Raw genomic sequence first — 14307 nt, 5'->3', positions numbered from 1 at the left:
GTTAGTCTTTTTGTACGAGAATTTTAATAACGTAATTACCTATTTTTTAACATTTTTTACTGATCGTATACTGTTACTCGAGTTTGTATAATATGTACATAGGCACGTGATCCTACAATTATTCAAATCAGAGTATTTTCATCGCGACCTGTTCTATCTGAGAATTATTTAATGTAAGCATATGGTAAAATTACATTCGCAGATGGAAGTCGAGGGTGAACGTTAGCATAATTTGACGGCAGTGTCTACCACTCTGTGTCTAACGTATGATCTCGTTTCGTGCGAAGAATCAATTTCCACTGGACCGTTGTATATATTATCTATCCGGTGCAACTCGAAAAACGTAAGAATTCAGGTTTCAATTGTCTCTGTCGCGAATCGAAACTGATTTCAGTCGTCTCGTTTCAGATCTCACGACATTCGATGTAAACTGCAAACGTTCCTTATGCAAATTGCAACCCGTTCGAAAATTTATCCGCGCGCGATTTCTTTATTTTCACACTATTGACGATCATTTGTGATCGCGAATCCGTTCGAAATCTGTTATTTCCTGCGAATATGTGTCTGTCGCTGAAAAGAGGTCGATTATGGAATCGCGAGCGAATAGATGACGCAGATTTTGAAATAAATTGTTGTAGGACGTGACTACTTTTGATCAGAGTTTGCACAACTATTTGTTGTTATTTTTATTAGTGATAGCGATAATTTGCTTCGATTATAAAAGAAAATTATACAAAATTGAAGTAGACACAGAAAGAAGTGTCTGTCTAAATGTCTATGACTATATTTCTAATCTTTTTTTAATTCATAATGTACGATTATCATTTTCATTCTGGATGAACACGATGTACCAAGTTACGTAAACACATTTGTTCATAAACATAAAAGTATACTACACCCACTTAACACATAACATTAATGGTTACTGCACTATACAATTATTTGTTTTTTTCTTTATTACAAAAGGCAATACTTTTATTTCGTTGGTGTTTTTGAACGATTTTCCAATTACGAGATTTTTTCAATGTATGAAATAAATAAAAATCAGATGGAACAAAGTCTGGTGAGTATAATGGGTATATGAATAATAATTAACAACAAAAACATTATCCATAAGATGGTAAGCAGTTGTAGATAATGAAAGTAAAAACATCATCGATTAAAACAGTAAACTGCCTGTTTCGAATGCAATAAATAGTAGGTATAGCAAATCTCAGTAAACAAACACGTTTATTCTAATAAATAAATCAGATATACATATTGCATAAGCCACATCACCAAGCGTTCAATTCTATATAGTTTTTATTTTTTCATTTTATTTTGTCTTTGTGTATTTAAAAATTTCTTTCTGCTTCACTTGACGTAAATCACCTGTTCATTTTTGCAGCTCTTTAAAATTTCTAGGGCCTCTTCCAAATCCTTTTTAAGAGTTTCAACTATCATTTTATTTAAAAAATTCAATATTTTAATGTAACCATCAATGTGACGAGTTCCAATAAAAATATGTGCAAATCTTACGTTAACTTGACCCTAAGCGTTCTAAGGTTAACGCAGACTATCGCTCCGAACATCCCATTTTTGTTATTATTATAATTTCTCCAGCAGAGCCCGGTGTAAAATCATTTTTAAGGGTTTCAATTATCGTTTTATTTAGAAAATGCGACTTTTTCGTCGCAAAGATGGTGCCAATCCCTTAGGGCAAATACATTTCGCGCTCGCGGATGCGATACGCAGCGGTCGTGTGCTCGAGGTTGCGGATAATAATCAGAACGGAACGCAGCGACCTCAAGCGTAAACGCAAACGCTGACTGCAGTTCTCTCGCGGGAACGTTCTATCTGCATAGCTATCTTTCGATCTCGGTAACGCGTACGCGGACGGATTCGAACACGGAATAAATTCGTATCCCGACGTCTCGGCGGCTGATTGAAATTTTAAGCCGTCGAACGAGCCCCGGATTATGAGAACATAGTCCGGGGGACCGACGACTGGACCTCGACGAGGATATCGTAATACTCGAACGGCTTAGCATTGTTGCTGAGAGCTCATTCGATTTATTTATCGCGACGAAGAAAAATAGTTTCGAGTTTCGCGGGACACGAATCTTCGTCAAATTAATTTAATCGGCCCTTTTGATTTATCCTGGTCGACAAATCCGGGCAGATTTTATTGGGAGCGCGAAGCTTCTGTAAAGTTACGCTCTGGGTCCATTCTGACCCACGCGACTGGTTATTTTTGGAGTCGTCGAGTCAAAAACAACGTAAAAGTTCGATCAAAAATCGTGTACTGGAATATAAAGTGACGAAATTCAGGCGTGGGTCAAACTGGACCCGACCTCCGCAGTTCGATCACCAAGACTATCTACAATTTTACCATTTTATGTGCACCTTACTTCTATGAATGATGGTTTTATTATGTCCTTCATTTTTTAAGTTTTCAATTTTCATTTTTCCAATATGAAATCCTGTTAATAGGATTGATACTTCCTTAGGTAATTATTGATAATTTGTTTTTAACCTTTCGATGCATTTTAATCGCGTAGACGAAATTTTGATTTTTAGAAAAGGAATCTATCAATTTGCATGCAGTTTATTCCTAAAAGAAGATATTATTGTACAACCTATTTGTTTTTCACTCCCCATAACATTCAAATCAGAATTCGAATTAAAATTATGTTTCATCTAACGTCACATTCTCTTACAATATATCATGCATTTTGCTGCACGATTGCTCGTGTTATATTATTTTTTATTCTAAAGAGGACCATGCTTCAAGTGGTCGAAACTTAAATGGCTTAATGGAGCACGTTCTTCGCTATTGCTTTAAATTAAATAATGTTCACGACGATAACGTGATTACCACGATGATTACTCAGAAGTGGTTTCAAAGATTTACAGCTGCGTACAAAGTGCCAACAGATAATCTATACGCACCGAAAATTCTGTTGCTTTACAATATTTTATAACTTATTATTTTATGAGGACAGAATGGACAATATTTTAAATCACCGCAAACATTATTTAATTTACTTGTCCTAGTCAAGCTAAATAAAATTCATGAAAAATTCTGTAAAATAAAAACTGTATAGTAATAAACAGCAACCAGAAATATATCGTTCATAAAAAAGGAGGGCATTATTACTTTCTACCATCGTTTCATGCATTTATGAACTTGATATGGTTCGTCAATAATCATTGAATATGCTTGCAAAGCTGTTCTGTTATTAAAGCTTATTTCAATACATTTTGATTCGCCACGAGTTATCATTGAATATAATTGATTCTCCGAGTTGGAGGGGGAAGCACAGTCATTTGACGGTTTATTAATTATATCGATTAAAACAAGTACGTATTAACCGAGGCCTTCAATATGCAAGCTGCTGTTAGCCGAGCAGATGCCATAATGTGCAGCTGTCATTTATTGTAACGCAACAGAAGACGCTTTCGGGTTTAACGAAAGGCCTAAGAATATATAATACTATAATTTAGCAATCTTAATAGTCTACAATATGATGTTCTCTCTACAAATAAAAATAAAAATAAAACAGCATGAGAATGTAGCTTGAATAATAATATTGAAAAAATATCACAACCAATAAACGAAGACATTGAAGTTAGTTTTAAAAACACTTGAGTTGTAATCGTGTCTTTCCTAAAGATTCAAAATAATTTCGTATTTTTCAAACGCCAATAATCGGTCTTCGAATTCAAAGACCTTTGTGTAACATTTAAACATTTTGATAGAAAAATAAAGAGACGAAGAAAACAGCGTAAGAATGTAATTTGAATAATAATATTTAAAAAAAACTGCCACGCGATCTAACCTCCGCATCCAATAAACGAAGACATCAAAGGTTTACTTAATTTTAAAAACATTCGAGCCTTAAGCTGTCCTACAGATTTGAAATAATTTCTATTATTGCGCAAACGTGTTTCGAAATCGTATTTTTATTCGCTGCCATCGGTTTAAATGGTCAATCGTATATAGACGTCAATTAGGCGCCACAAAGAGCTAAAACAGACATCATTTTGTAATTTAGTCGCCGAGGGTCAAGCGATTTACAGCAACTCCCGTAGATACGCACATCAAGGAAAGATGTACTGCTTGCGTGTAACTAAATTATGCGTCGGACATCGTGCTCGTTGTAACAACCTTTCGTTCCGTCTACTACCAATCGATTTCTACATCAAGACTGAAACCACGTACCTGTCGAGATTTCTACGCGAGACCAGATAGACGATCAGCCGTCATAAATTCTCTGGAAGGCTGCCAAACGCAACAACCAAACTAACACGATTTTTTTGTCGCATAATAAACCAAGTTCGTTTCCGCTTAGGAGCTCACTACTGATATTCCCGAAAGTAGTTATCAAATTCCATGCATTTCTAAACCGCCACGAGACTCTTACTTTCATAAGAATACGAAAACAAGGAGATTTACATTCTCCTTCATCTTTTATGTAGAACGAGACGCCTAGTTTATGTAAGGAACGTTCATAGTAGCTTGCAGATTCATTTCGAAACTTTTTGTAACAAATCCTTGCGATAGCCATGAATGCTCAAGTATATTTATAGTTTTACTATGTAAAATTCTCGATATTTGTATGTATTGATTGTACGAAATAAGTTGTATCGAATCAGCTGTGTTTGTTTTACTTGCAAATTAGATAATAAATAGTATTAAATCTTAAGAAGGAGAGAAGAATCCAAACAAACGTATATACATACGTTTTATAACGATATAAGAAATTTGTATTGAACATGCTAGGATATAAATAAAATTTTGTTAGGCTTACTCAAATCTTTTATATAAATTAATTTCCTCATTTCTTCATTCTTTGTTTTATTTTTCTGCTATGTACACAAAAGAATGAATAGGAAAAATCAGTATTCCAAAATATGAAACTATATCGAACATGTCGAAACGAAAATTCACCTATAAATAAATAGTATCGAATAATTCCAATTTTTAAAGTTTCAAGTTTGGCATATAATTGTATGGTTAAAAATTTCACGAATCTTACTCTTCCTAATTTTTCCTTACTCTACGATACGTCAGCTGTAATTTAAACAAAAAGTCGTGTCTTTATTTTGTCTCTATCAAGAGTTCAGCGATTTTAACGCCGACTCGGTCGATTTGTCCCACCGCGTGCGCGGCGCGCCGCGCGAGAGATTTCAACGGAGAACCTGCAGAGGACAACAAAAAGTGAGATCACTTTCGGTGACCTACTGACTCACCTGGCACACAGGTGAGTGCGTCACAGAAGCTGTCGTGCCTCGCAACAGGCTGTCGATCGTCAACCACAAACATTTCTCCGCGACACACGATCATTAAGCAATAATCCCGAGTCAGTGATCGGGGTCTCGAGCAATCTGTTACACAGTTTGTTTCTCCCACGCGGCGCCCAACCAGCGAGTAGTTCAGTTGCATTTACGGAGGCGTAAATTGCGTAGGAATAATAGAAGCCGATCGCCAGGCTACAATGAACGACATTCTCCGGTTGGACAATCCTTAAGCCAACGTCAACATTGTTTCCCGAGCCTTTTGCGCCATTTAATACGTAATTAATTCACCACGGTAAACATTTCAACTTGTAATAAGCGTCTCTCGGAAGTTTCACGGACTGAACAACATGGCAGACTCGCGAATTACGCCGTTAACGCTACTGCAAGTCATTTTTCCATGTAGATATCAATTAAATTGTTTGACTTTGTCTGCATGCTTGTAAAATTTATCATAAGCAGTTTAGTTATGTGGTTACAATGCAAAAAGTAAATCGGTGGTAATTACGTAAAGAATGTTTTTTTTTCACTTTCTGATTATGTAAAAATTCCTGACGAACGTAATCGTTGATTCGATTTAAACTATAATCTGTGAGTGTCCTGAAGAGTCCAACGAACATTATACAGAATTATTGGGGGATGCTAAAGAAGTATTATTTATTTAGTCAGAGATAAAAATATTGCTACTTGTTCTTGGAGAATTGAAACGTGTCGTTTCAGGAAATAAAATTTGTCAATGTTAATTTACAACTTCTTTGGTATACCCAAATAAACTGTAACGCGGCCAGGCATCTCGAACGTCGCGAGTGTTTACATTGACTGACAGCTAAATCCATCGAAAACAAGAGATCGGTCTTCGGAATCGCGATTCACGGAGATCGGCTCTAAATTTGGCGCGGAACAAGTTTCCATGATCAGGTCTGGACTTTGGATTCAACGCGCTGACGAACGCTGATGGGATTTCGTCGAAGCGGATGCATCAATTTGTTCGTTTCGCGACGAAGAAGGGATCCAGTTTACGCTCGCGAATTCCTGGACACCTTGAGAATCGACCTTGCACGTTGATTCTTAAACCAGACTCAAAGAATGTTCGACCGTCGCCGACCAATTAATTTGACCGATTAATCCTGCTCGCCGGTCGGCGAATTACTTTCATTAATTAATCGTCTGCCAGCTTCGAGTGAATTGCATATTATTCAGAACCGCCTGACCCGCGGAAGCTTTAGAACTTAAGTAACTATTAATCATTTTAATTAGTTCGTTAATTGGTTGCCTTAACGGTGTAATTAATTAAACGTCAGAACTGGCTCAATCCAGCATGCGAAAATATTATTCTTTGTCCAAAGGGTGACTTCCATGTGGCAACCACCCCGAACAATCCGGTTGTCTCTAATTATAGGAAACGAATAACGAGAGGACAACTGTGTTTGGTTTAAATCGAATTTTCAGCGGAATTTTAACCGAACGATAACAATCTACAACGCTTGTCCAAATATTTTCGAATGTACTTTTTTCACAAATATATTTCATTAATTTTCAAGATGGATTGCGATGATTGTGTTCTTGTCACGCAGTCTTGACTCAACATAGCTTGTTATACGATTATAAAATACGATTACAAATTTTCGATTACACCGAGTATTAATTTTAATTGCTCTGACAAGACTTGTCAACGAAATTGTAAAATTTAAATAGGAAAATACAGTAATATTTTATAAAAATATTACTCCCATTTAGAGCTTACATCTACAAACAAATTTTTATCAAATTACGAATAGCAATAAAAATTTCAGATACAGACTGATAAATCAAACGAACTAAACCTAAAATTTGAACTGAAATAAACCCTATATAAATGCCTTTTTATAACACGATGAAGAAATAAAATTTGATAAAGAAATCAAATCCCTTTATGTACTGTAATTACTCTAAAATTCAGATTATCGAATTTTAAAAAATTTCCTGTACTTTGACAAATTATACACAAAAAGATATACCTAAAAGGTTTACAACTGACACTTTCAATAGTATCCTCCAAAAAAAAATTTTAAATGTGACTAAAAATTTTCCCAAAGTACTTGATAAATTATTATCAATATAATTATAAGTACGTTTAATAATTTACTCGTGAAGCAATAATAATTCGGAAAATACTCGTGTGCCAAGCTTCAGCTATCGCGCTGGCAGGAAAAAATGCTTGGTTTGTAGCAAGTTCGCGCGATCAACGACAAGCTGACGAACAGATGACTTAAACGGATCTCTTTTCTGCTCTGGTTCGCGGTTTTTGTCCCGTCCAATGACACACGCATTTTTTGCTCTTTCCCCGGATCGTGCGAACCGGAGGTTTCCGTTTAACAGCCAGTCGAAGCGAGAAACACTCGAGGGAAAGAGAACCCACGAGTCATTTTTATTTGCGACCGCCCGTGGCCTTTGACCTCCGCCCCTTCTTTTCCCCTTCCTACTTGAAACAACCAAGTTCGAAAGCATCGAGAGGCTGGCCCGGGACGAGCGGCACTTCATCGTTCCCGAGCCTCGAAAAACGCAGAACGCGATACCATTAAAGGCTGAACTCTATGGGGAACTACTTGACCGTGGTTAACCTTGACCAAATCTCCCAATACTGAGTCCAGCCGTACGAAAGACTTTATTTTTCGGGGTTCAAACTGTGCAGCCGCAGCTTTCGTTGAAAACACAGCTGAATCGATCCACGTATATTAACTTGAGCAAAGAAAGAAACATCTTTAAAATTAGACGCTAAAATTTCTCACTTTAACTTATTATCAAAGGAACCCCATCCAATATGCAAACATTGCAATACAGGAATTACAACAGATTAGCTAATTCTCGACTGCCCAAAATATATTATTCTTCACCGTAAACACAAGCTGGGAAACTCAAAGAACACCTCACCGATAAAGAATTATTGCAACCTGCTGCGAAAAAACGAAATTAATTTACAAAATATAACTAAAAATCACCCTATCAATGCTGGTATTAACCTCGTAGTGGATACAATATAAAAGGAATACCAAATAAAAAAGAACTCTTTCTTTAAATTAGTGTAATTTCCTCTTGAGGAATAAGAATGGACGTTCACACGGTTCACGATGCAAGCACACACTGTATGGAACGGAAGAAGCTATCAGAGATCTTCAGGCACATACAAAAGCCATCATTCTGAAGACTATGGCGATATTTTTCGCAATCACCAGCAGAGGGCTACGCTCTCTCACAAGTGCTCGACCGACCATTGAATATCACAGCGTTTCTGAAACACTCCCTTCTCTTTTCCTTCTCTGTCCTCCATCTTGCCCACTTAGAACAGCAAGTCTCGCCACCACAAGGTTTACAAGGAAATTGGAACATGCAATGAAACAACTCCCTCTCATATTGAAGCTCTTTCCAACTATACTTTTGAACAAGCAAAATGGAATAACTCCACTCCCCATTTCTTTCTCTATCATATTAAAGCCCTTTCCAACTATACCTTTCAAGGGATCAAAGAAAAATATGTTCAAATTGCCAAAATTAACAATGTAACAAGCGATGTAACAATTCCACTCCCCCCAAAGGACCAAAGACATATACAAAATGATCAACAATAGAATAAGTAGCAATCTCCAGAATAAGTAATAAAAATATACCCACTTGTCTCTGACTATAGCAACCACAATTTTAGAAAACCAACTTTAACAAAAAGAAAATAGAAAATCTCATCAAATTTTAAGACTGAACGATTAAGAAAAGTTGTTCCAAGGGTTTGATGAAGCTCCTTCGTTTTTTCGAATACTTTCTTCCCAGCAACGTAATGGCGCAGTGCAATAAACAACACAACGAGTCTCCCAGTGGAAAATTCTGAGTCACGTAATGCCGGAGAAAAGTAGTGTGAGGATGACGGACCGTTTCCGCGTCGACACGTTTTTAGAACTACCATCCGCCGGTGCACCAACACGTTCGGCCTGTTTGCGGATTGGCGTACTATGTTTGCGCCGCGCAAATATCGGCTCGATGCTCGGCGCTGTATCGACATGCACCGGTGCATCAGCGATGCACCGGTCCACGCCACTTAGACGCGAGCATCGATGCACCGACACGCTCCAGAAGAAATAATTGCGCTCGAGAGGATCCTGTGTACGTCGATACGCGTACAAGCTTTTGACTCGCCAATGAGAACCGGTCGCGAGATTCTTTTTTCCGTGCAGTTCGAGCCCCCCGAGAACCATTTAATTCCGTGGTCCCGAGATTCTGGAACAGGTGTACTAATTTAGGCTCCGTTCGCGCCGAGAGTAAGAGGGAATTCGAGGAGTTTGATAAGTGTCGCTTTGGAACGCTGGGTCCCCGTCGTGATGTTTGCAATTACGAAACACCTTCCACGATTCGAATTTGTAATCCGGACTAATTCGCCGACAAAGCCCCTTCGGAGGATCGACCATGAATTCCTTTATTGCGATGCGATGGAAATTCTTGGCTAAACTTTCATCCCCCTTCTGAATTATTGAACGAATATAGGTCTGAACAGATCAATGTATTCAAACACGTGAATATTATGTATTGTGTATAAAGGGCTTAGTTCTCGGGTTTAAAAATTCAACGATACGTAGAATTGTTTTTCAGAAAAGACTATCGCACCCATTTGTTTCAAATTTCATTTTGTTAAAGTTAAAGTACGGTGAATCTATAAGCGTTGCTGTACTCTTCGAACTACGCAACATTTATAAATGAAACTGAAATTTTTCTCTTGCCTCTTGGCATACGTTTCGTATCTTTAGATTCTGCTAAATTAAATTGTTTTCGATGCAAGAGAAATCACGGATTAATTGGTAATTCCAAGAGACAGCCAACAAATTGGAAGGGAGCAGAACGTTGAAAGGCAAAACTCACAAGCGAAAACCGGCCACGGTTTCGGGTGTCATTCGAAGCGTTTAGCCCTGTGGCCGAGGGCCTTTAAAACAGATGTACCACGGTAGGCAAAGACGGAATAAAAAGGATGGGAAAACACGATGACGAGGAACGAGGCATCGTATGGGAGGTGGACCAGGCGGTCATGGACGAAACGTGTTTTGGAATCTTGCATGGCGATCGTGGCGTCACGTTCAATTTGTTGTGCATGCTCGGCTGCTGGGATCGTTCGGAGCGCTTTCAGCGAAAGGATCGATGATGTTGATGATCGATTCGTAAACGAGCAATGTTGTGGCGTGTCGGGTAAGAAATTCGTCGCGTAAACGAAATCGTGTTAACGCTTCATTAGATACTATTAGGATTACCAACCGTAATCTTTAAATGGTACCCTATCTTTCAAGTTACAAAACAACGTCTTACTTTTTACGTATACTCGAAACTATACTCTTTTTAAGGTGATTAGGTAAATAGATCATACTATGTAAAGCAACTTGATTAAATAGAAATTCTATTGGAAAAATACTTCCAATTGTTATTAAACTTTTATATTCACGCAGACAAAAATTACGTCTTAAATACTTTTTTATTTTATCGAATACTTATTATATTCTGAAAGCATACGAATGTTCTAAGAAAGAGTATTTTATCTACTCTTTTGTTGCTTGCTTCTGACTACTTTTAATCTTGGACTATTATAGCGAGGTACTGCATTCCCCATTTACTTTAACCATCGATTTATTTGCGATTCTCATTAAGAATATTCATGCCTTCGTTGTTGATAGATTGTAAAGTAAAGAACTATTTGTGCAATAGCTGATAACAGTTTCACGTTAATATCGTAGAATAATTTTATAAAATTTATAAAGGAAATTACGTATATAGTTGAACCGGGTTAAATCTATTTTCTAAATAGGGATGCGAAAATTTTCAATAATCTAAAAGTAAAATTTGTTGAAAAACTCACGTTAACTTTGGCAAAATACAGCTCCAGCTCCTTGTACGGATCCATTTCGGGTTTACTCCTGCTCAGATGTTTACCACTTTCATCACCACTTTCCACTATTTTCAACCGATTCACTGTTTTCGAAGCTGGCAAACTCGACGCGACACTTCCTCTCGAGCCATCGACCTGCAACCCACCGCTGTCTTGCATGGTCTCCATGTTCTACCGTCACCTTGACCTTACGCGCATTTTCTTGTGCACCTGTAACAGAAGTGTTCGGTGTGAGTTGGATGCCAAATGAACGAACAAAGTAACTAAATAAGTCAGAGAAAATAATTTTCGAATCAACGCATTGGTTGTCACGTCAGACGCATTAATATGAAATTCACGAAGAATGTTCATTTTTTTTAGTCATACATTTTTACACGCAATTGTAACCGATAGGAAACTAAAGGTAATTCAATTTAAAGTAAATATGATAAACATTTCCTTATACTTTTACAAATAGAATGACGAGACGTGGTCCTATTTAAAAAACAAAGTGCAAATGCGTGCTACAATTACACGATTGTATCAAAACAAGATATATCATCGATTCAACTTCTTTTTATCCTTGCTTAGGGAATAGATACAGCTTGTACCAGTTTCTAGAACTGTGTATATTAGATTCTATAAACAACAATTGTCGAATCTAAACCACTGTGTTGCTATTCTAGTGTTTGCTGTATTCTTAAAAAGTTTCGATAACAATTGACGGGGAAGAGGCGATAGAGTTCTCGTTCGTTTAATTAAAAGTATTGGAATAGATTAGAGGCCGCAACGTTACAACGTTTTAATTCGAGCAACGCGGAGGCGCGCGAAGATTCTTAATCAACGAGTGATTAATGCGTTGACCAAATCGTAAGAGGCTCGATGCTCCTTCGGCGTGTATTTGCTCTTCAAAAGGGACTGTAATTAATATCGTTACCGCGGAGATACAAATTAGCGTTTGAAACGATGAAAGAACGGAACAAAAGGAAACCTGTGGGTACCTTCGGGCAAAAGGATTATAATTAGCCCTAGTGTGACTCATTGGCCGGTGTGCGCGGCTCGTATAATCCCGGCTTGTCAAACACTTGAAAAGGGTAAAATGGCCACCTGCGCTGTTATGATTGCATTTGGCTAAATTTAGCAGAAACGCTCGCGTTAGTCACTGGACCTAATTATATTTCGCAGATTAGTTCGCCCACCGAAATGCGTCCAGGCTAATCTAAAATTGCTGCTAAGCTTCGTACACGCATTTCTTCCTTCGATTATGTCGTTGGCTCCGTCAAACGCGCGACGTCGACGATTCTGTACTTTTCGATCGACTTTTGTAACGTTGACGTTTGCAGTTACGGATTAATAATCCAATCGAGACGGTTTGACTTTTGAAACGATGCAAAGTTTTAAGAAAATACATACACATCCCTCATTTTTTATCATTTTACGTGACTGCAGTCTTTTTTCCAGGCTTTAAATAGGGAGGAGGCACTTCGTAAATACTCCATGATTACCTAAATTAACCAACTCCATAAAACATATAGAATATTTCTAGATTGTTAACACTTGACTGAAATCTTGAAATTCACAAAAAGTGAACTAAAACATACTATTTTTAGATTATCCTATCTCGGAGCAAGCCTGTATTTACCCGAGGAACACTCTATAATCACCAGAAAACCAACTTTCTCCATAATTCTTTAAACTTCCGACGCGTAGAAATATATATAAATTAATTTAATAAAAAATTCCACCATTTCTAACAGCTTACAATAACTTTCAAATCTTTCATTTGAGCATTAGCACGCCCACGTGGACTTAGACGTATATTTATACAAACCGGTGTCCCTGACACATCCACATTATAAATTACCGAAGAACGACTCTTCTATCTCTCGAAGTTAGTAATAAAATATTTCCACGTCGAATATGAAACGCTTTATTGCTCCGAGAATGTGATTTCATAATTAAATATCGGCATCGGACTCCGAACTGTTCGACCGTAAATAAACGCGAAGCGAAGAGTTTCGCGTCGTTTCGAAGTTGGTTCCCTCCGTAGACCCCGTCCAACTTTATGGTTTTAACTGTTTCTTCGGGGAACACGTTCGCGCGAGAACATTGCCTCGCGAATGGGACAACGTTTTCTCAAGTTCTACGAGCATTTTAAAGTTCAACGGGCCAACAGGTTTCTATCATAGAGGCCGGATCACGATCGGGCGATCTACCGCGAGATCGTGTATCGATTGTGCCGAGTCAAGTGGGATACTTATAGGACATGATACGACTGCCGTTTCATTCAGTGAGCTCGCCAACAATAAAGTCATGCATGAGAACACGAGCTGCTCGCGAGGCGCAGACATAATATTAGAAAATCGCCGGATGTCTGATCGCGGCAACCTGTCGGCATTCAATACCGTCGGGTGATTTCACAGGTGAACAATGATGCTCACCGCCCGTGGCGATTTCAAGCTGTTTTCGCGTGAAATTCGTTCCTCGATACGCTTTCGGGCAAACAGATAGCATACCTTATATAGTTTTCAGATTTACTACTGTAAATTGAAAAAAATAAATTTAATATTTTTATCTTTCGACACGTTCGTGTGGTATTATATAATGCCCTGAATATCATTCAGAATATTTATTTCAACGCAAGTCTGTGAGTGTGATTTTTTTTTTAGACGAAACTTCATTTATCTTTTAATTGTTATGTATTTCAACTATTTGTAAATAATAAATAGCACATCTTATATATTCTCGTATTTAGTACTATAAACTGAAACAAATAAATATTTTAATATTTTTAGTTTTAGACACGTTCGTGTGGTATTATATAATGCCCTGAATATCATCCACAATATTTATTTCAACGAAATTCTGTGGATGCAACCTTTTTTTTAGAACAAGCTTTTTTCATCTTTCATAGCAATTTCAATTCAACTGTTTGTAAATAATATATTTTCTGAATTTTTGAGTAATTCTCAGAAAATCTATTATTTACAAATAGTTGAAATACATAACAATTACAAAGTTAGATCATTTTAATTTCCAGTATTTTTCCTCATTACAAAATGCGTTTTATATGGACTCACATATAGACTCAAACGAATTACAGTAAGAATGATAATGTTTTGAATCGTAACTATACAATAGTACGTCGATAATTG

At 37.3% G+C, this 14307-nt stretch overlaps 1 protein-coding gene across 3 annotated transcripts in view; it reads right to left on the bottom strand.

Annotated features, from left to right (window-relative positions):
• The window catches only part of Cv-c (RhoGTPase activating protein), a 467909-nt gene that overhangs the window by 410429 nt on the left and 43173 nt on the right, over nucleotides 1–14307 (bottom strand). For all 3 annotated transcript variants that reach the window (XM_076767604.1, XM_076767606.1, XM_076767605.1), the window contains exon 2: nucleotides 11144–11383. In XM_076767604.1, the coding sequence (XP_076623719.1) occupies nucleotides 11144–11341 (198 nt within the window). In that variant the 5' untranslated portion in view covers nucleotides 11342–11383. The remainder of the gene's footprint in view (nucleotides 1–11143; nucleotides 11384–14307) is intronic.

The sequence above is a fragment of the Colletes latitarsis genome, chromosome 6 (genome assembly GCF_051014445.1).
Source record: "Colletes latitarsis isolate SP2378_abdomen chromosome 6, iyColLati1, whole genome shotgun sequence".
NCBI classification, from domain to species: domain Eukaryota; kingdom Metazoa; phylum Arthropoda; class Insecta; order Hymenoptera; family Colletidae; genus Colletes; species Colletes latitarsis.
The sequence above is the reverse complement of the archived record's forward strand: the minus strand, read 5'-3'. Positions and strand labels throughout refer to the sequence as shown.